We start from the raw sequence: 23,433 nt of genomic DNA on the forward strand, positions 1-23,433 counted from the left end.
GCATTTTAGGTTGTGTGGACACGGAGGAAGCAGACATCTACCTGCTCATCGATGGTTCCGGGAGCACCCAGGCCACAGACTTCCAGGAGATGAAGACCTTCCTGTCAGAGGTCGCAGGGATGTTCAACATTGCTCCGCAGAAGGTGCGGGTTGGGGCTGTCCAGTACGCCGACCGCTGGGACTTGGAATTTGAGATCAGTAAATACACGAACAAGCACGACGTGGGAAAGGCCATCGAGAACATCAGGCAGATGGGCGGGAACAGGAACACGGGCGCCGCCTTGAACTTCACCCTGGGGCTGCTGCAGAAGGCAAAGCGGCAGCGGGGAGGCAGAGTGCCCTCCCACCTCGTTGTGCTGACTGGCGGTGCGTCCCGGGACAGCGTCTTGGGGCCTGCAAACAGACTGAGAGAGGAGCTCGTCCACGTCTATGCCATTGGGGTCAGGGAGGCTAACCAGACTCAGCTGCGTGAAATCGCCGGCGAGGAGAAGCGGGTCTACTACGTGCATGACTTTGATGCCTTGAAAGACATAAGAAACCAGGTTGTTCAAGAAATCTGTGCTGAAGAAGGTAGGACCCCTTACCTTTGGACTTCAGCTCCCAAACTGCCTCCCTGCAGTATTTTCTTAAATGTTCTGTTGTTGTTGAAGGATAGTTGATTTCCAATGTTCTGTTGACTTCGGCTCTGCGGTGCCACATATATAAACATTCTTTTCCATATTCTTTCCCGTTTATGGTATAGTTCCCTGTGCTATGCAGTAGGACCTTGTTGTTTCTCCATTCTATATGGTCAGCTTCTGCACCCGTCAGTATTTGACATTGCAGGTGTGGAGTAAGGGCATAAATATCCGAGCTGAAATTTCTTGACTTTGTGGAGCTGTTTATTCTCCAGAACAAGATGGAGGACCTATTAGAGTGTTGCTCTAACTATTATCTGATGCATAAAAAGAGTGTTTTATGTTTATTTAAATTGCTTTTTCACAAAGCTTGTATAAAAATCTTCTAGAGCTAGGTAAGTAATTTTCAACCAGGGGTGACTTCCCCCCACCTGGGGATAGTTAGCAATGTCTAAAGACGTGGTTGCTGGTCATAACTCGGGGGAGTGCTAGTTAATTGGCTTCTAAGAAGTATTATTTAGTATATCGCCACAGATTCCTATGAGGATAGATCTATGATTAGACCATTGCATGTGTAATACGATCGAATGATTTCTGAGTTTAAGGAGTATTTGGGGTTTATTTAATCACTTTTTAATGAAACTTGTATGAAATCTTCTAGAGTTAGATCAGTAGTTTTCAACCAGGGGTGATTTTGTCCCTTAGGGGATGGTTAGAAATGTCTAGAGACATTTACCTTTGGTGGTCATCATTGGGGGGTGCTAACGGCATCTAACAGGTAGAGTACAGGGATCCTGCTGAGCATCCTTCAGGATCCTACGGTGCCTGGATTGCCTTCCACAGTGCAAACTCTCCAACCACAATGTTAGTTGTGCTGAGGTTGAGAAGCCCTGGGCTATATGTTAAAGCAGGTCTCTAAATAATAAAGAGAATAGGGTCCCCTTCATCATCTTCAACACTTTATTTACCTGCTAACAACCCTTAGCAAGCACACGCTTCACTTCGTATAGAATTGTTTGTGTTTTAGATTTTCCTGTTCACTCTTCATCTTCTCACATGAAGCCCACCTGAATAGCCCATCTCCTTTCTCCCACGCAGCCTGCAAAGAGATGAAGGCTGACATCATGTTCCTGGTGGACAGTTCTGGCAGCATAGGACTAGAGAACTTCATGAAAATGAAAACATTTATGAAAAACCTGGTGAGCAAATCTCAGATCAGGGCAGATCGAGTGCAAATCGGTGTGGTCCAGTTCAGCGACGTCAATAAGGAAGAGTTTCAGCTCAACAGATACACATCCCAGGGGGAGATTTCAGATGCAATAGACCGAATGGCTCACATTGGAGAAACCACCTTGACGGGTAGCGCCCTGACGTTTGTGTCTCAGTACTTCAGCCCTGCCAAGGGAGCCCGGCCCAACGTCAGGAAATTCCTCATCCTCATCACAGATGGCGAGGCTCAGGACATAGTCAAGGACCCAGCGGTGGCACTTCGGGAAGAAGGCATCATCATCTACTCTGTAGGGGTGTTTGGCTCCAATGTCACCCAGCTGGAGGAGATCAGCGGGAGGCCAGAGATGGTTTTTTATGTTGAGAATTTTGACATTCTGCAGCACATTGAGGATGACCTTGTTTTTGGAATATGCAGCCCCCGTGAAGGTAAGCATGAGCATATTCACCAGGGAGATCATTGAAACACCACACATCCATGTGGGGCCTTGCTTCCTGAACTAAGCAATCTACTATTTGCACACTATAAACCGGTTTTGTTCAGTTGAACTATTTATCTGAGTGTGCTTTTGGCTCACATATAGAAATGCAAGTTTTCTCAACAGAACTGTTAAAATCAGACAGTAAGGAACAATTCAGATCTACCTAGGTTCTTTCCCATTTGTAGACAAAGCAGTAGGGGGATGAATCCTCCATTTAAGGAAAATAGTACCATATAGGATTTTAGGTCTGGTTCCCTAGAAGTAGAATCTGAATCAGAAGTTCTTATGGAAGCAATTTATTTACTTATGGCTTAAAAAAAAATTATTGAAGTCTAGTTGATTTACAATGTCATGGTAGTTTCAGGTATGCAGCAAAGTGATTCAGTTACACATACATACTGTGTGTGTGCACACATGCATGCGTGTGTGTGTTCTTTTTCATATTCTTTTCCCTTATAGGTTATCATAAAATATTGAGTATAGCTCCCTGTGCTATATAGTAGATCCTTGTCGGTTGTCTATTTTATGTATAGTATTAATCCCAGCCTCATACTTTATCCCTTGCCCCACTTTCCCCTTTAGTAACTATAAGTTCGTTTTCTGTGTCTGTGAGTTTGTTTTGTAAATAAGTCTATTTGTATCTTTTTTTAAGATTCTGCAAATAAGTGATAGATAATATTTGTCTCTTTCTGTCTGACTTAATTTAGTATGATAATATCTAGGCCCATCCATGTTGCTGGAAATGACATTATTTCATTCTTTTCATGATTGACTAATATTCAGGTGTGGGTATATATATATATCACACATATATATGTACATATATACACCACATCTTTATCCATTCATCTGTTGATAACACTTAAGTTATTTCATGTCTTGTCTAGTATAAGTGCTACTATGAACACTGAGGTGCATGTATCTTTTGAATTATATGGTTTTCTCTGGATTTATGCCCAGGAGTGGAATTGCTGGGTCATATGGCAGTTCTATTTTTTTTTTTTTTTTAAGGAATCTCCATGCTGTTCTCCATGGTGTCTGCCCCAATTTACATTCCCACCAACCATGTAGGAGGGTTCCCTTTTCTCTGCACCCTCTCCAGCACTTACTACTTGTAGACTTTTTGATTTATTGAAGTGTCTTCAGAAGAGAAGTAGGGAAAGCAGGACAGGGCATGGGTAGGAGTTAAGCAAGGAGGTTTTCTCAGCCAGAGTCTGGCTTCAGCCTAATCCAGCAGGGAGCACGGGAGCATGAATTACAGTACAGAGTCGGTTCCACCTTGAGGCAGGGTCCCAGCCTTATATAATCTGAGTTTAGGGGCAACATGTGGTCTGTTGAAGACAGGTAGTAGAGGGATGTAACCCCTGGATAAGGTGGCTCCCCTTTGACCTAACATCCACTATTTATGTTTGTTCATTTTACAATTTTTTAAAACTTTTAAAATACTTATATGAAATGAGATAATTTTTGTAAAAACATGTTGATATTTATTAAATCTTATAAAGGAGGGATAAGATATAGGAACTTGAACAATGGATGCTTCAAAGGAAATAAATGGGTAGTCATCATTGTGTTCCCAGGGTACTGCAGAATGAAAGTAATAAAGGTTCAGCAGAAATAAGGGACCCATGGGGCCTGAGAACAGAGGCATTCTGAAAACCTTCTATGAAGGAGATGAATCTGAATGGAATTTTGAAGGAAAAAAAGGGACAGAATCTTGTTGTTCAAATAACAGTTCTGGCCAACCTGCACTAGAAGTATTGGTGACTGCAATCTATATTTTGTGGCTAGAGGAGTACACTTTATTGTGCATCCTGGTAACTCCAACCAAAACAAGTATGACCTCTTTGAAGGGTGCTTTGACTGAACAGGCTACCCTGCAGCCTCCCAGGTAATCCAAGCAGGCTCCGCTGAGCAGCTGAAGGCCCAGGGGACATCGTTTCTATCTGTGTGGAACCAGGCTTTTGGGGTGATGTGGTCATGGCTCTATACCTGTGGCCTGTAGTTAGGTGGGTAAGTGTATTGGCTTAAGGGTGTGCAACAGCCCTACCACAAAGAAGGGAATGTAGTGAGCCTTGGGGAAGAGTTAGGGAAACCTTTTCACAATTCCATTTCTCCAAAATGGATGAGGTAGCAGTTGAAACATACCTTCCTCAGGCCTGTAGACAGACGGTGCTACATAAGGACTAAATCATTCACCATCCTACAGTTCCACTTCTCTAGAATGAATGAGTTGGAGTTTGGAACTCTGCACCTTGAGAATACAATGTGATACACACATGGGTTACTTTACTTTTCCGTGGCATTGACCCCACATTTAAAAAGTTAATGAGAGGTCACGCTGGGATCACTTGGTTGGGCCAAGTGTGAAATGGGCTCGTTTCTATAACAAAGCCCAGACATGAGTACAGATTATGTTTTAAGAAAGTCAAAAAAGGAGAAAATACAACCTTGGAAAGTTAGCAATGGAGAAAATATAGTGTTGCCAAATTTATTTTCATCTGGTCATTTCCCCCAAGGTTTATCTTAAGAATAAAACCTCATGATCCCTGTGGCTTAAAAAAAAAAAAAAAGACAAATTTGTATAAATGAAAGCACATGTTGGAGGTACCATTTATACAGGAAAGCTTCCTCAGAATTATGAATTGGGTTTCTTTGTTCCAAAAGCACTCGTCATGTTTGTCTCTGAGGCCCTGTGACTGTCACCCCACCCGCTTCCTACCCACTGCAGCAGGCTTCATGTCATATCTGCCTTGTCCTAAAAGACACACAAATGAGTATGTGTATCCTGTCTGTTATCCAGAGAGCAGACATTCAGATGCACGGCTTGATCCTATGGAGGGGGCACCCTGGCATTTAAAATGTGGGGGGACGGGGTGGGGGTGTGAGTCCCCCATGACCTGCAAGGCTAATCTCATCAGTTTTCCTTTGCTTTTCTCTCTCAGAATGCAAGCGCATTGAAGTTTTAGATGTCGTGTTCGTAATTGACAGCTCTGGCAGCATTGACCACGATGAATACAATATCATGAAGGACTTTATGATCGACTTGGTGAAAAAAGCTGATGTGGGCAAGAATCACGTCCGGTTTGGGGCTCTGAAGTACGCGGATGACCCGGAGGTGCTATTTTATCTGGATAACCTTGACACCAAATGGGAGGTGATCTCGGTGCTCCAGAATGACCAGCCCATGGGGGGCAACACTTACACCGCGGAGGCCCTGGGCTTCTCAGACCACATGTTCACCGAAGCCCGGGGCAGCCGTCTGCACAAAGGGGTCCCCCAGGTCCTCATTGTGATCACCGATGGGGAATCCCACGATGCCGATAAGCTCAATGCTACAGCCAAGGCCTTGAGGGACAAGGGCATCCTTGTCCTGGCCGTGGGCATCGCCGGTGCCAACCCTGTGGAGCTGCTGGCCATGGCAGGATCGAGTGACAAGTACTTCTTCGTGGAAACTTTTGGAGGTCTGAAGGGGATATTTTCAGATGTGTCTGCCAGCGTATGTAACTCTTCAAAAGTAGGTAAGATTCATCCATTACATTTTCTTAATTATCAGAAGAGGTCCAAATAAGCAGGAAACCAAATGGGACACTGAAGATTCTGTAGAAGTTCCCACCTTGTGAAATCTTCAACCTTCTACAGCATTCCTATTCACCTCTGCCTAAATTCTTCCAGTGATGGAAAATTCGCCATTTTTTTTCTTTTGATGAAGAGGGGCTATACTTTCTTTTTTAATTAAAAAAATTTTTTTTTAATTTTTATTGACACCAGAAACATTTTGTACTGGGGTATAGCCGATGACCAACGTGGTGGTGGTTTCAGGTGAGCAGTGAAGGGACTCAGCCCTTTGTACGCACATCTCCATTCTCCCCCAAACCCCCTCCCACCCAGGCTGGCACGGAATGCTGAGCAGAGCTCCATGCGCTGCACAATAGGTCCTGCTATATTTCAAATGAATAACCAACAAAACTCACCATGTTTTGAACAAGCTATATTTATTGGAACACAAATGGGTTTTTGCATGCCACTTTCACCCACAGAAAACTCTTCTTTCTGTTCTTCACACAAGAAATCAAGTCCCTCTCTTGCTCAGAACCACTGGTTGAAGTCCTGTCTCCTCCAGTCCAGAAGTTCCCTGCGCCGTCACATGTTTCTGTTGCGGCACAGGCTCATTTGAAACATGGAGCCCAGTGCTACACACCCAATTTTAGCCTCAGATGTTTCCAGAGCAGAGAGCATGCAGGACTTCTTCTGCCCTCGATGCCATGTTTCTGCTCTGGCAGCTCGAAATTGCGTTGCCACATCCATGCACGTGTGTATTCATCCACTCATTTGTTCAGCTGCCAATTTACAGTTTCATATCAAAGGGAGATTATGGTCTTCTAAAACTCCTTAGTATTGTTATTAGGATGTGTTTTACTAAAAATACCAAGTATTTTTGTTAGGAGAGTTAATATTAATCTAGGGTTTCAATATCTTGGTGCAGTTCCTTTTAAAAATTATTTAACTTTCCTGTTTTTCATATGCTGTGCCTCCTGAGACTACAGCTACTATCTTTTTCGTTCATAAAACTAACAAAATCCATCTGGATCTCAACAAAAGCTGGGATGAGTCTCTTACCTTCTATTGGCCAATGTCTTAAATTCAGACTGACCTTTTCAAGTCCACTGTAGAAGTCGAAACTGAATTTTTATACTGAATGTTCTCCCTTGGGCACAAAGAAAGTTTATTTCTTTTATTTGAATCTGAAACAAAGGAATTTAATGAACTAATCAGTTCCTGAAGGATCTATTCACCCGATAGTTTATCTCTACCTTGCTTATCTCAGCTACAGAAATCTCAAGATATCTTTCATCTTTTTTGAGGCTAAAATGAGAATTAATAAAGTTAGGTCAGTGAGGAGCTCTATGGGGAGTTCAAGGAAATTTTAATGCTTTCCAGAAGGCTGAAGAACACATATGAGCATGTGCCAAGCATAACTCATTCACTGGCAATGGCCTTTCACATTCTTTTTCTTAATTTGTTGTGATAAGACAAGGGCAACATCTCTAAACCATAGTGCATTGTTCAAAATCATTTCTCTCAAGCGGACATTTTTGCCTGTATGCCCCAGAAAGAGGGCTGGTTAAGAGGCAAAGAGACTAGATATAGGCTGGAAGTCTTGAGTCTTAAAACTCAATTTGCCAGAAACGAGAAAAGCGCTTATTGACTCAACTGGCCAGCAAGGCCAAGTCAATAATAAAGACCATCTGTCTGTCTGTTCACATCCCTAGGTGGGTGTGTCATTTATTTTTCTTGTTATGCTACCACTGTCAATGGGCTTTCTGGAAGTTAAGCCTAGACTGCAGGTGAGAACTCATTTTCTGTCACAGCACCTCCAGTTCTCCGGCATCTCAGAAAAGAAAATGGTGTGAAGCCAAACAGAAAAGAGAAGCCCAAAAGGATGTGGGACTATCCTCATGCTGACTCTATGACACGGTTGTGTGTCTCTGATTTTTCTCCAATTAATGGGACCACAGGGTGGCATAAGCTAAAACACCACCTTCAGAAATAGCATTTCCCTATCAGTTCGGTTCAGCCGCTGAGTCATGTCCGACTCTTTGCGACCCCATGGATGCAGCACATCAGGCTTCCCAGTCCATCCCCAACTCCCAGAGTCTACTCAAACTCATGTCCATCAAGTTGGGGCTGCCATCCAACTCTCTCATCCTCTGTCGTCCCCTTCTCCTCCTGCCCTCAATCTTTCCAAACATCAGGGTCTTTTCAAATGAGTTAGCTCTTGGCATCAGGTGCCCAAAATATTGGCGTTTCATCCATAACATCAGTCCTTCCAATGAATATTCAGGACTGATTTCATTTAGGATTGACTGGTCTGACCATCTTTCAGTCCAAGGGACTCTCAAGAGTCTTCTCCAGCACCACAGTTCAAAAGCATCAATTCTTCAGTGCTCAGCTTTCTTTATGGTCCCACTCTCACATCCGTACATGACTACTGGAAAAACCATAGCCTTGACTAGATGGACCTTTGTCAACAAAGTAGTGTTTCTGCTTTTTAATATGCTGTCTAGGTTGGTCATAACTTTTCTTCCAAGGAGCAAGTGTCTTTTAATTTCATGGCTGCAGTCACCATCTGCAGTGATTTTGGAGCCCCCCAAAATAAAGTCTGACACTGTTTCCACTGTTTCCCCATCTATTTGCCATGAAGTGATGGGACCAGATGCCATGATCTTCATTTTCTGAATGTTGAGCTTTAAGTCAACTTTTTCACGCTCCTCTTTCACTTTCATCAAAAGGCTGTTTAGTTCCTCTTTGCTTTCTGCTATGAGGGTGGTGTCATCTGCATATCTGAAGTTATGATATTTCTCCTGGCAATCTTGATTCCAGCTTGTGCTTCAACCATTTTTTCTTCTCGAGGATGGTTTTGACCACGGCCGCCTGTACAGTGTTACAAACCTCCATCCATGGTTCTTCAGGCACTCTGTGTATCAGATGTAATCTAATCTATCTAATCATAAGGGATTTGATTAGGTCATACCTGAATGGTCTAGTGGTTTTCCCTATTTTCTTCAATTTAAGTTGAATGTTGCAGTAACGAGTTCATGATCTGAGCCACAGTCAGCTTTCAGTCTTGTTCATTTGACTTCCCCTGCTCAGTTAGAGAAATAATAACAATCTGATTCTGTTGTGTTCTTTGTAGACTGTGAAATTGAAAAAGTCGATCTCGTGTTCCTCATGGATGGCTCAAATAGCATTCATCCAGATGACTTTAGGAAGATGAAGGAATTCTTGGTGTCTGTCATTCAAGACTTTGATATCAGTAACAACAGAGTGCATATAGGAGCTGCCCAATTCAGCCACACTTACCAGCCGGAGTTCCCCTTGGGAATGTTCATCAGCAAAAAGGAGATCTCATTTCAGATTGAAAACATCAAGCAGATCTTTGGATACACCCACATTGGCGCCGCCCTCCGGCAGGTGGGGCACTACTTCCGGCCGGACATGGGCAGCCGGATCCACACAGGTACCCCCCAGGTGCTGCTGGTCCTCACAGATGGCCAGTCCCAAGACGAGGTGGCTCAGGCTGCGGAAGAGCTGAGACACAAAGGCATCGACATTTACTCTGTGGGCGTCGGGGATGTGGATGACCAGCAGCTCGTTCAGATTACCGGGACCGCCGATAAGAAGCTGACAGTTAACAACTTTGACGAATTGAAGAAGGTCAAGAAGAGGATTGTTCGTAACATCTGTACCTCCGGGGGTGACAGCAGTGAGTATCCAACAGGTCCCTAGGGTCTATGCCTTCTCTGGGGCTGTGGGGAGAATGCAGATTCGTGCCTGTTGATTTCAAATGGAACCTTTCACAGTTATCAAGTGTTTTCTGTACCTCGTAGATTGAGACACAGGATATGAGACTCTTGTCAGTTTTCCTCTCCTGGGAGCATATGCCCTCTTTGTGATGGGAATGCCTCACCTTCTGAAGGTGTGAGGACAAGGCCTGTTTATGCTCTGGTTGGTTTCAGAGGCTGAAGAATGTGTTCCCCAAAAACAAAACTAGTTGACAGATTTGGGTTGCCTGGCAGTGGAGCTGCCAACTGCTGCCACAGGTAGCCAGGGAGTATCTTAGAGTTTAGAGCCTTAATGTGAAACTTCAATGCAGAAGTTGGTAAATATTTTCTTAAAAATTAGCGCATTTTGACATTTTTTCCAACAGATGGAAGAAAATGTCTTGAAGGAGAAATAACTTTTTCTGTTTTTATAAAAGTCCCCACTGGGTTGGCTGTGATTCTGTATGACTACCTATGGTAAAGAGTAAGCCTAGATTTCCACCAGGAAGAGGAAAGCTACATGGTTGTTAAGAGGCAGCTCTGGAGATGAGTGGTTAGTGGACTATAAATGACCATTTAATAGCCACTTTTTCTTGCACAAGTGGCTTAACTTTCCTAAGTTTAATTTTCTCATCTGTAAAAATGAACCACAAAGCATCTAGTTCAAAAGATCGTTGTGAAGATGAAATGAGGAAACACATATTTAACATTACTTTGAATAAACATGACACCTGGGATGTCATCACCAAGTCACTTCACTTTTTTTTTTATTATTGTTTTTTTTTTCTTTTTCTTTTTTTTCCCAAGTCACTTCACTTTTGTCTACCATCGACCCATTTGATTTATTCATGAGGTCAGCTCTTGCCTTGCCCCCAGTCACTTTAAAGAAGTAAGTGGACCTCTTCTTGGTGATGAATATGTCCATCCTTGGATAACTCTTCAGACTTTACACTCAGTCAAGTTCACTGTGCTTTCCCTGCTGCAGGCAATCCCCATGACCATTTGAGCTGGTTGGCATTTTAGTGCTCGTCCACCACCTCCCACATTGCCCCCTCCTCCCAGGCCTTGCCATCTCCTTACTGATCGTGGTGTCCAACCTCTCCAGCATGGGCTGGACAAGGGAGATGGGCCAGAGGATCAGGAAAGTTCTTCACTTGATGGCACTTTTCAGAACTCCATTTTCTCAGCAACGCTTGTCTAAACTGGGCCCACTCATGACTGCTTCAAAGACTTCCCCTTCTGCACATTGATCAGGTACATCTGTCCCTTGAGGAAAGTGGGCATCTCCCAATTCCAGCTGTTCCCTTATGCCTTCCTCGGCTTTGGGGCACCTAGGGATGCCTCCCACTTTATCTTGGAGAAGGCAATGGCAACCCACTCCAGTACTCTTGCCTGGAAAATCCCATGGGCGGAGGAGCCTGCCTGGTAGGCTGCAGTCCATGGGTCGTGATGAGTCGGACATGACTGAATGACCTCACTTTCACTTTTCCCTTTCATGCATTGGAGAAAGAAATGGCAACCCACTCCAGTATTCTTGCCTGGAGAATCCCAGGGACAGAGGAGCCTGGTGGACTGCCATCTATAGGGTCGCACGGAGTCGGACACGACTGAAGCGACTTAGCAGCAGCAGCAGCCCACTTTATCTGCTGCTATCTCTTTGCCCCTCCAGGCAGCCTTCTTGGATGGGAGACCAGAGAAGCCCAACACAGCTCTTTCTTATGTGCAGCCGTATCAACTTCATGGGAAACAGTTTTGCATCAGTTTCCCCAGGTGCCAGGGTCCAGCCTGATTCGAAGGTGGGGACGGAGTCTGTGTCCTTGGAAATAACATTTAATTACAGATAGAGAGGGATTAGAACATTAGCAGAGAAAAAGAGGCTGAATAACTTGGTTTACATGGAATACCAATCACCACCTACGTAGGCCGCAGGCGTCTTCCCGTTCTTCCGAAGGAGAGGAGGCACTGAGGCCCCCCCAGTCCAATCTTAGAAGCCCAGGCAAAATTAGCAGGCTTGGTGGGTACCCATGCACCAGATGGGAATTCGGCCAGAAAATAGTAGGAGAGAAAAAGAGGCTGAATAATTTGGTTTACGTGGGATACCAATAAAATTCCAAGACAAGAAATTTGCACCATCTACGTTGGGCCACCGGCGCCACTTGAATATCGGAAGGTGCCCCTCCCTGGGCTCCTTCTCACGTGGGCTTGAAAACCGGGACTAGTAAGTAGACATGGTGGGCACCCACGTTCCAGATGGGAATTCAGCCAGAAAAACGGGGAGCAAGAAAGAACGACATGGGGGAATCAGTCTTTCTGGAAACTGATCCCAATTTCTTTATTTTTGAGTTTGCTTATATACCTTTTGTTACACATAGGGATGAGGACAGAGTCACGCAGGGGTCAGCAGTCCTGACCTTTATCAAAATCAGGTGCTTTATATAAAAAAAGGTCTTAGGGATTTTACATCATCTTCTGGCCATGAGGCCTGCTGACATTTTACGACCCTTTCTTTCTGATAACCAAAAAACTTATTTTTTCCAAGGGTGTTTTTTCTTAAACCAGGCACCACCCTCCAAATAAAGTTGCATCCCTATAGGGTGAGGGTGTAGTGAGTTACAATCAAGAAAGGAATTTATTTACCCCAAGGTTGACATGATGAATCTTAAAGGTTAATACTTATTTCTCCTATATGCTTAAAAGTTAATACTTATTTCTCCTATATGCTAGTTATATTCATTATAAGGGCAGGGAATATGGAGATTTAGCAGCAAACATCAGCCCAACAAATGAAAATCCTTTCACCAATGCTCCCCTTAAGATCTATTTAGTCTTAAGATAGTGATAAAGTTACATTTTTACATAGCAAGGACACAGTGATTTATAACAAAGTACAGTGATCTATTACAAGAGAGAAAATTCATTAACTCAAAAAGTCTAGTATTGTTAACCTTAAAAACTACTATATTTCCTTTTCTATATTCCAAATACATTGATTAATATACTCCCAGGTGCCTAAGGATATGGAGGCCTGGCGGCAATCATTGACTCAACAATGAGAAAAGCCCTATGCTAATTCAGACTCTCAAAATACTCCAAACTCTCTGTGCTGTTTATTGTTGAGAGGTAGTAAACAATCAATGCTTAGTGGCAGGAGTATGGATTATCCTGTCACACAAGCTAGTCTGTCAGCAGAGAGGTTTGACCTGAGACACCCTTGTCCCACCCAGGGCAGGGAATTAGCAGCGATTATTGGCACAACAAATGAAAAACCCTTCATCAGTATAATTCCTAACCAACCCACTATACTAATAATTTCCAACTTCCCAAAGGAATTTGCCTTTTGTAAGTCTAAAACATCTCGTGCCTCTCAGGTTGGGAGGCTGTAAACAATCACATGTGGCCGGATGAACCTATACAGGTGGGCTAGATAACCTTCAGAGGAGTTCGTAAGTTGAAACACTCTTGTCATGCCCAGGAATTTTTATTGCCTTGGAGCTGCACATTTACTCCTTCTCTGAGGGAACCGGTGGGGAACAGACCCCATAAAGTCAGAGGTGTAGGCGAGAGCATGGAACAGTAAAGTAGATAGACTCTGGTTTTGGGGGTAGATGCTCGGGAACAGGGGGTTTCCTGAGGCTTGATCACACCTTTGCATATGCCAAGCCTCCTTCCTCATGACCTTTGCCATGGGCAGAGTTCCTCACGCTGGCTCCCAGCACCCAGGAAACCCTGGAAGTTCCAGCCCCCCCGTGTTGGTGTTCCAGTGTGGATGCCTCTCCTTTGTAGAAAGCAGCATGACATCATATCTTACTGTTCATAATTTCTTGGCTGTATCATCTCCAGGTTGCCTCTCAAAGTGCCTCTCTCTTCAATTAAAGAGAACATTATGTCCTCTTTTGTGTGTATGTGTGTGTGCGTGCGTGTGTGTGTGCGTGTGTGTGTGTGTGTGTGTGTGTGCACTTGTGGGCAGAGACTCATGGCACACCAACTGTCCCCTCCATAAATCTTCTGGGCTCTAAGCACAAACCTTCAGTAAGGCCCAGTGTGTGAGCCAAAGTTTAAGAGTCCTGCCATTGGTCAGGACTGTCTATGTAGATTGCACTTCACTTTCTTCCCGTACTTTGTAATGTGCCTGGTGACTTCAGCCAAACCTTCCACATGAATTTCCTGTTTCACATGAAATACCCATTTCCAATTATTCATATTAGGCTGAAAATTATCTTGGAACTATTTAATCTGTCCTTAATAGGGTGAAAGAAAGCCAAGCGGAAAGTCAAAACAGAAGTCATGAATGTATAAATAAATAAGAAAAGTACACTTTAAAGATAATTCAAGTGATTACTGTAACAAACCAGAATGTGTGAGGCCTTTGTGGCTAAGCTGTGGTCTGAGGACTAATGAGGTTGGAATGATAAAGCTGATAAAGCCTGTACAAACATAGTGGAGGATACCAGCTCCTCTTGAGCAATGAACTCCCAAATCAAGGGATATCAGACAGTAGCTTGATGTGTCTCAAAAGAAACCAGATTCAGAGCCTGAACATCCAGTTTGCTTCTTATTAAAACATGCACCACTTTGGAGTGGTCACTAGCCTTTCTTAGTTTTCACATTTGTGCAGCTAAATTATTTCTGTTTCTCTGATTGTACTTAGGATTTAGTTTATGGGAAAGGATGGTTAGCTGCATGGAGATATGAGGGAAACATCAGTATTTCTTGTGCCTCTATGGAGGGTCAAGCATTTTCAAATATTGTAAATGCATTATCTCATTAAACTCCCAAACTCTCTGTGATTTGTATTTTCATTCCCATTTACAAATGAGGAAAAGGGAGCTCTAAGGAATACTGGAAGCCTGCCCCAGATTTTACTGGAGGCGACAAACTAAGCAAACTTTAAAATCTGCATCTGTCTGATTCCAACCTATTTGTGGGTTGTTAAATTTTTTGATATAGTGGCTGTCTAGGTTTTTTTGCTATAGTTGCTGTCTAGGTTATCTGGTGTTCATGTTATAAGCATTGTGCTTCAACTATGAATTGCTGGAACTTGTTAAGACATCACAAAAGCTTTATATCTCAAAAGCTTCTGCTATGTAAAGAAGCCACTCACTGCTAGGCTGTCCCTTCCAGCAGCGTAATATAGCACTTGAAACCCGCATGACCTAACATCACTGGCCACCCAGGAGGTGGTGAAAATAAGGTCGTTCAGTGTAGGGACTCCAGACAGGCCTGGATCTGATTCCTACATGGGAGGTCCACAATAATAACCGTGAGACCTCGGGCAAGCCTCTCTAAGCCACAGCATCTTGTTCTGCAAAATGAGTGTTAGAAGCATTCCTGTTTATTCTGTGTGTCATAGGGACACATGAGGAATGCATGAGAACAAGCGTGAGTAAATATTCAGTGAGTCTTAGTAACTCTCATAGCGTATTGCCAAAGGTATCTTGAAGTGATTTTATAAGTCCTGGTGCATGGAGTGATAGAGTAGTTTAGTTCACAAAAGGACAGTTTGCCAAGAGTTCCTTGGTTCAGCAACTTTAATCATTTAGCAGTTCAGAGCTATATTTCAATTTACTGCTTCAATATACACCAAATTCCCCTAAGCAACTAAACAGAACCCTGTTTTCTTATCTTCATCCATGCTAGTCTCCTGATTTTTCTTGGAGTCTGCCTGTTCTAACCACCCAGAGGAGGCCCCCAGCAGTTTTCAGGATATGGACTTGCTGCCTTTTTTTGGCATGGAACCATGACTAGGTAGCAAAAGAATCTAGAGTACCTCTCATCTTTCACATCATCAAGGAGGATAAGTCCAAAAGGATATTCAACCAAAGGCCAGTCCAATAAGGATGAAGTAGATACACCTTCAGGAACTGATTCAAGGAATGTGGGAAATATAAGAAAAAATTGATGGTCATTTCCAACTTTTCTTGACAAGAATCTCTTTATGTCCCTGTCTTAATGGGGTTCTCTAGAAAGCAGAGCTTGAAGCACAGTTTATGTGGCAGTACTCTGGTGGGAGTATAGTCCTGGTGAAACAAGAATGAGTGACACAAGAAAGAAGAAAGTAAATATGAGATGTGTGTTACCAAGCTCGCTACAGCTTCTGAGAAGGCATCCCTGGTACGCTGGTCCTGCAGAAGGTCACCCAGGAAGTCCTGGAAACACTGCACAGACCAGCCAATCAGGGGAAGAAGAGCTGCTTATCTGCCGGTTCCTTCCCACCTTCTGCCTTTCACTGCTCGCAGTTCACTCCGTGGAGAGCTGCTCTCCCACACCACAGAATTGTGTTATCCAGCCCTTTGGAAAGTCAGACATGGGAGCAGCAGTGTGTTGAATCTGTGGCTGAAGTGGTGGAAGGGGCCAGAGCTCCCGTGAGTCCAGTTGGGTTGGACATGGGTTGGACCAGTCATTAAAGACCTACTTCAGGGAGAGTGATGGAGGCTGTGTGAAACCCTGCCCAGCACACACTGTGTGGGAGAGCCAGCAGCGGTGCCGCAGAGGCTTTCCAGGGGACAGGTGTCCAGCTCCTGGGTGTGTGTGCGGACAGCGGATCTCAGACATATACAAACTAGGTCTTTACCTAACTGTGGGTGTCCCTGGTGGCTCGGCTGGTAAAGAATCTGCCTGCAATGCAGGAGACCTGAGTTCGATCCCTGGGTTGGGAAGATTCCCTGGAGAAGGGAAAGACTACTCACTCCAGTATTCTGGCCTGGAGAATTCCATGGACTGTATAGTCCGTGGGGTCACAAAGAGTCGGACACGACTGAGCCACTTTCACTTTCACTTCACTTACCTAATTATATTTTCTAGATCTTTCTTTCTCTTTTTTTCATCTGAGATATCCCCTTCTTTTAAATCTCCAAAAAAATTTTTCTTTTATCCCAGCTAATAACCACCAACAGCCCAACTTTGCACTTAAAATAATATTTTCTCCAGAATCTGTCTTCTAGTCTTATTAATATACCCTACTATCTTGACCGTATTTCTTTCTTTTTAAAAAAATTTATTGAAGTATAGTTAATTTATAATGTTGTGTTAATTCTGTTATACAGCAAAGTGATTCAGTTGTACATATATATTATTTTTCATATTATTCTTCATTATGGTTTATGATAAAATATTGAATATAATTCCCTGTGCTACACAGTAGGGCCTTGTTGCTTTTCTATTTATGTATATGGTAGTTTGTATCTACTAACCCAATTTGTTTCTCCCCCACTCCCATCCCTCTTTGGCAATCATAAGTTTTTTTTCTACGTCTGTGAGTCTGTTTCTTAAATAAGTTCATTTGTTGGACTGTGTTTCTTAATACTAAAACTCTGCCATCATTAACTCCATTTAAGGACTTTCTTTATAAGTCAGATAATTAAAATCAGCTTTGGAGTTACTGTCTTGCCCAGTCCTTTCTTTTCCCTGTTCTTTTGTACTTTTATCTTGAAATATATAATCTTCTTATTTTTATAAACAAGAAAATTAATGCTCAAAGAGGTGAAGAGATTTGGCAGAAGTGGTTTAGTAGTAACACAGTAGTGACCTGTATAGTACTGAAACTAAAGTCTGCCTCCCCACTCCAGGTTTCCTTACTGCTAGTTGTCAGATTCTCAGAGCACTAGTTTATTTGTCTTTACCACCCTTGGTAGCCAGTCCTAACCCGCTTTTGATTCCCAGTCCTGCTATTCTTGGAAAAGGCTCTGCTGCTGGGAGGGATTGGGGCAGGAGGAGAAGGGGACGACAGAGGATGAGATGGCTGGATGGCATCACTGATTCAATGGACGTGAGTCTGAGTGAACTCCGGGAGTTTGGTGATGGACAGGGAGGCCTGGCGTACTGCACTTCATGGGGTCGCAAAGAGTCAGACACGACTGAGCGACTGAACTGAACTGAACCTGCTATTCTACTACCATCCTTCATTATTTCTCTTTGGAAATCCATTTTTAGCCTTCTTCCTAGCCCACTTCCGAAACCATCTCTGCCTCCTCTTGCTAGCTCTGAAGGGCTCTTGATTTGAGGGCAGGCATCTCTGTAGAGTCTGCAAGGTCATTCCATGAGAGCCCACTTGACTTATATGATCCACTTTCTCTGATTGTATTTAGACATATGACTGCCACCTCTGGACTGTTCCCTAAATTCCATTTCTTTGATCACATTATCATGGACTCATTCATCAATCTGAATTAGTTAAATAAACACCAGGAACTTATTTACTAGAGTTTGTAATTTTAGTAATCTAGATAAAAAGTTAAAATACTCCATTTTTAAAGAGGATAGTTCCTAGGAACACTCAGTCATGACATTTTGGCATCTTCGTTTTTTCACAAGAGAGTGTTTTCCTTGAAGGCAGTAATGTATTCTGGTAATTCAGTGGTTTTCTGTTCAGGGATTAAATCGTCAAAATCATTCCTTTAGGAGTTTTTCTTTTTTTAATTTATTTTTCTAAACAACTTTCTGTTTTCAAATGTTTTTCCCTTATAATTATAATTTAATATTTGTTGAATGACCTCAGTTGATAGGTGGCATGAAATGAAATGAAATGAAATGAATTTTCTCTTTTGGACTATTAACATTTCCACAACATGTTTCAGCTATTTAAGTGACTCTTCATAGCTTCTTCAGTGGACACAATGGAATCTTTCAGAACTTTGTTATAGAATCATCTAGAGTTTATAGATGCTGGGGAAAAAAACCCCCACTTTAACAGGTTGTGAAAGAGTGATGCTGAGCCTTTCCATTATTCACATTTTTGCTTGTTTTCCAACTTTATAACTGGAATGGAAACAAGAATTCCAAGTCTCATGATTCAACCATGACACATAAGTCAAATAAAGTTCTTTATTGGTCTGATACAATATGCTTTTCCCCTGAATCCTAGATTGCTTTGTGGATGTTGTGGTGGGATTTGACATCTCAACTCAGCAGAATGGGCAGACTTTGCTCGAAGGCCAGTCCTGGATGGAAACCTATCTCCAAGACATCTTACGTGTCATCAGCTCCCTCAGTGGGGTAAGCTGTGAGGTGGGCACGGAGATTCAGGTTAGTGTGGCTTTTCAAATGACCAATGCTGCAGAAAAATATTCCCCCAAGTTTGAGATCTACAGTGAAAACATCCTGAACAGCTTGAAGAATTTAACAGTTAAAGGACCATCTCTTCTCAACGCAAACCACTTGAGTTCTCTGTGGGATGCATTTCAGAATAAGTCAGCTGCTCGGGGAAAGGTAAGTTAGTTTTATTTTATTTATTGGTTTCTAGTTGCAATGACTTCCTTCTTACTCATTTTTCTTTTTTGAATACTCTCCTAGGTGGCCCTCTTATTTTCAGATGGATTGGATGATGATGTTGAAAAGCTTGAACAAAAATCTGATGAACTTAGAAAAGAAGGTACCATGCATGGGCAGGGCTGGGAAAGGAATATTGGCGAACTTTGTAATCTCAAAACTGAGTCCTGGCTCTTACATGTGCAGACTCTCAGGTAGCACTGAACTTGCAGCCTCTCCACTCTGAATGCACTTGGGAGGGCAAGCAAGCTCTCACAACATTTCGGCATCTACTTTTTTTCCTCCTGCCCATATGAAATGGCACTGAATGCAGTGTCTTATCCTTTCTCTCGTATTACTCTATTTCTTCTTCCTTAGCTTTCCTGGAGTATGTCCCTTCCTCCCTTGCCCCAAGCTATCTAACATTTCTATGTCTTAAGTGCCAGCAGAAGTGAGCCATGTATGCTTCTGCTTGACTAAGGAATGAGAGGGTTGGACAATTTTCTTCTAACACTTAAAGTTTTCAGAGTTCCAAGCACTGGTGGACAAGTTTACTCATGTCTTGGGACTTCATAATCAGTTCCTGCTCTCATATGACAAATGGACCAACTATGGTGTTAATGAGTTTTTCAAGCTCTGGCACCAGGCTTTTGGCTTTAGGAACCAATGCTCATTCTGATTTATTGTCCATTTGTACTAAAATATGGATCAGTGGTAGGAAAATGCATTCACATGTTTTGGTTTGACTAAGAATAGAAACAGATTTTTGTAAGTGGATGTTACTGGTACCCCACCCAGACCCCCTTACAGACAGGCTCCCTCATCATCCAGCTGCTATGAGTGTTGGCTGCTCACATGTTACCCACAGGTTCCCTCTCTCTCCGAGGAACTGCCCTTCACCAACTTTGCCTGGAAGGTTACTCCTTATCCCCATTTTTAGGCAGCAGGTGGAGTGCAGAGCCTCGGATGCCGATTGTGTGGTGTAACTCAGGCTCCAGAGTTCCCCATGGGATCAGGCTGAAGCTAGACTTTCGCTGAAACACTGTCTTGCTTAGTGCCTTCCCCAGCCTGACCCTGCTTACCTTTGTTCCCTTCTTTAGGGAGGGCTTCCTCAATAAATCATGGGCATCTAAATGGCTATCTCAGGCTCTGCTTCGAGGGCATCTGACCCGTTTCTCTGGTTAACTACTAAAGGTGGATTAAAAGTGAAAGTGTTAATCACTCAGTCATGTCTGACTGCTTGCAACCCCATGGACTGTAGCCCGCCAGGCTCCTCTGTCCATGGGATTCTCCAGGCAAGAATACTGGCGTGTGTTGCCATTACCTTCTCCAGGGGATCTTCCCAACTCGGGGATTGAACCTGCGTCTCTCATGTCTCCTGCATTGCAGGCAGATTCTTTACCACTGAGCCACCATTAGATTTTGTCTTTTCACTGGTTCTTATTCCTCCATCTTAAACAGATTGCAAAATTCACTGAAGTCACAGCTGAAGGGTAAGGGTTTTATTCTTATTGTATTTACTAAAGCTGTTTTTCTTTATTCTATCATCTTGGCCTTTATTCTTGATCCAAAGAGGAAATATTAATGAAGACTGAGAACAGGAGCCTCAGGTGGATAGGAAGGGCTTTTTCAATTTCAGCTTTTCTTTTGTGGGGGAAGACGTACCTTAGCAGACATGATCAGAGTTTTCTCCAGAAACTTTCTCTTGGAACACCCAGATTTCTAAGACCGATCTTCTTTCTTCCAACTCCTGAGGAAAACTGGTAAATGAGTTTTGACTTCAGAAGCTAGATTTTGAATATCCTCAGAAATTTAGAATCATTTTCCAGTATTCAAAATCAATTGTATTTCCAAATGCTGACAGTGAAAAAGTGGAAAACAAAATTTAAAAAGCCATTTACAATGTACACATGACAGGAAGTGCCAAGTTATATATGTAACAAAATATAGTTGTCTGTTTGCTGAAAATTACTAAAACAATGATAAAGAAGAGTGAATGTGGTTAAATGTCAATTCTCTCCAAACAGATCTATAGATTCAGTTAAGTCACAATCAAAATCAAAGCAGGATATTTGTTAACGTACAAAAAAAAAATGGTTCAAAATGTATGTAGAAATGTAAAGGACCCAAAATAGCCCAAACAACTTTGAAAAAGAGGTAAAGGTTGGAGGACTCACACCAGCTACAGCCTTTCAGTGGAAAAGATAAAAGGGTGTGGGCCACAATGTTCTTTGAAAGGTGTTGAATGTCTCCCACTTGGAACAGAGAGCACCTCTGGCTGTGACCTCCCACATTTCACATAGATGCTGAGTTGACGCTGAGCCCTTGATCTGTTAACCCAGGAGAGCCTCTCTAACTTGAGGCCCAGACTCTGTGTGTGTAAACTGAGCCATCACTGTGGGACAGGAGGAGACCTGGAGAAAAGCATCCTCAGGGACGGATGTCACTTTATAACCAATCCATGGAGACTGGGGTTTGAATCCGTGTTTTCAGTTAAAAAAACCCAGTGCTCTAGAATCTGTTCAGTGATTCTTTATTCTCCCAGTTTTTGAAAGCTTCTTTTTCTTAATTCATTTTTTAAGAATTGAAGTTACTTTGTTTAAGATCATATGAACCAGATGAGTCCAGAAAGATCAGGATTGAAGTCCTCTGTCCTGAGAAAAGTGAAAGCGAAAGAAAGTGAAGTCGCTCAGTCATGTCCGACTCTTTGCAACCCCATGGACTATAACCTACTGGGCTCCTCTGTTCATGGGATTTTCCAGGCAAGAGTACTGGAGTGGGTTGCCATTTCTTTCTCCAGGGGATCTTCCCGACCCAGGGATCAAACCCAGGTCTCCAGCATTGCAGGCAGATGCTTTACCATCTGAGCCACCAGGAAAACCTGAGTTACAAATTATAGTTACACGCATATTTCCTGCAAATCAACAACCCCATGGTTCTCATAACTCTTAAACTTCTACCTTTCTTGGGACTTACAAGAAATATCAGATGTGAGGTCTTTCCCCTTATAGGTAGACCCACTGGCATGTCTCGTTTTGATCATTAGATCCCAGCTGATGAACCTGGCGCTCTTCGTGGCCTCTCCCAGCCCCGATCCCGCTTCTCCCCATCATTCTCACTCTTGGAAGTGACCTGTCTTTGTTTGCTTGAGACAAACCAGAGACTGTCAGCACTCAAACCAGGAAAGTTCCAGCAAGCTAGGACAGGTTAGACACCCTGTTCGTTGGCATTTCTTCCTTTATTTTGTGTCAGCAACCACATTGTTTGCTGCCTGCAGAACTTGAACCTCTCCACTGTATCCCTGAAACTGTTCTCTTCACTCTCCTTCTCCTCTCAAAGTCATATAGAAACTTCTATAAGAAAGCACTCTTGACTCTGCCACGTCCTTGGAATATTCTTTATCTATTCTGATCCATTGGTTTTCAAGTCCCATCCAAAGAATTCTTCACCTATCCCTAATAAAGTGAGAAAAGGTATGCCAAATAGTTATGTTTTCATAAAACTAAATTTATCCAACCTTAGGACTGGCCTTTATTATTATGTCTTTAGTACACTGTTGTTATTAAAATGTCCTTTGAGTGTAAGCTTTGGAGTCAGGCTGTCTGGTGAAAACCTTTGCCCATCTGTAAAATAGAGCTGTAATCATACTTACCTGTAATGTTGTATTTAAATCTTAAAAATAAGGCAATGCACGTAAAGCACTTAGGCAACGTCTAGGCACATAGTAATGATCAATAAATGAGAGCATAGTTGTTGCAGGCTTACCTCCACCCTAATGATTGCCTGGCTTATTACTATCACCATTTAATGTCCCTACTTTATAAAATAAGTCAACCCTTTCTTAGTCTCTAAAAGTTTTCTTTGAAATGTGTTAATCTATAAACTTCCAGAGTCTATGAGTCACAGCTCTGGTTGGTTACATGACATTTGCTCCTAATTGCCTTACAAGAGATCTTTAACTCTCTTGTGCATGTAATTCCAACCGGACTGTCATTTCGAGTTATGCTTCTCAAGCTTTAATGTGCCTGTGAATCACCTGAAGATTTTATTAAAATATAGATTCTGATTCTGCGGGTCTGGATGGGGCCTGAAATTCTGCAGTTCTGATAAGCTTCCAGATGAAGACCCCACTACTGCTCGAAGGACCTCCCTTTCAAGGGGCAAAAATTTAGAAGACTTACTTTCTTGACATATGAATTCCTCTGTGCTTTAGTATGCTCTGTGGATTCCTTATTGCTGTTATTAAATAGAGTTGATTTACAATGTGTTGGTTGGTGGTACAGTGCAGAGTGATTCAGCTATATAGAGATGCAATCCTTTTCAAATTCTTTCCCACTATGGTCTATTACAGAGTATTAGATACAGTTCCTTGTGCTGTATAGTAGGACTTTGCTGTCTATTTTATGTATAGTAGTTTTTGTCTGCTAATCCCAAAGTCCTAATTTATCTCTCCCCACCTCCTCTCCCCTTTGGTAACCATAAATTTGTTTTCTATGTCTGTGAAGACTCAAGCATGGAGTCTGTTTCTGTTTTGTGAAT

At 42.7% G+C, this 23,433-nt stretch overlaps 1 protein-coding gene across 1 annotated transcript in view; it reads left to right on the top strand.

The window, feature by feature from the left end:
• The window catches only part of COL6A6 (collagen type VI alpha 6 chain), a 119,409-nt gene that overhangs the window by 6,182 nt on the left and 89,794 nt on the right, over nt 1-23,433 (top strand). Inside the window, exons 4-9 of the mRNA XM_040263812.1 lie at nt 10-570; nt 1,716-2,273; nt 5,272-5,847; nt 9,024-9,593; nt 18,512-18,855; nt 18,940-19,018. Coding sequence (XP_040119746.1) covers nt 10-570; nt 1,716-2,273; nt 5,272-5,847; nt 9,024-9,593; nt 18,512-18,855; nt 18,940-19,018 — 2,688 coding nt within the window. The remainder of the gene's footprint in view (nt 1-9; nt 571-1,715; nt 2,274-5,271; nt 5,848-9,023; nt 9,594-18,511; nt 18,856-18,939; nt 19,019-23,433) is intronic.

Source organism: Oryx dammah, unplaced genomic scaffold (assembly GCF_014754425.2).
Source record: "Oryx dammah isolate SB20612 unplaced genomic scaffold, SCBI_Odam_1.1 HiC_scaffold_2, whole genome shotgun sequence".
Classification (NCBI taxonomy): Eukaryota; Metazoa; Chordata; class Mammalia; order Artiodactyla; family Bovidae; genus Oryx; species Oryx dammah.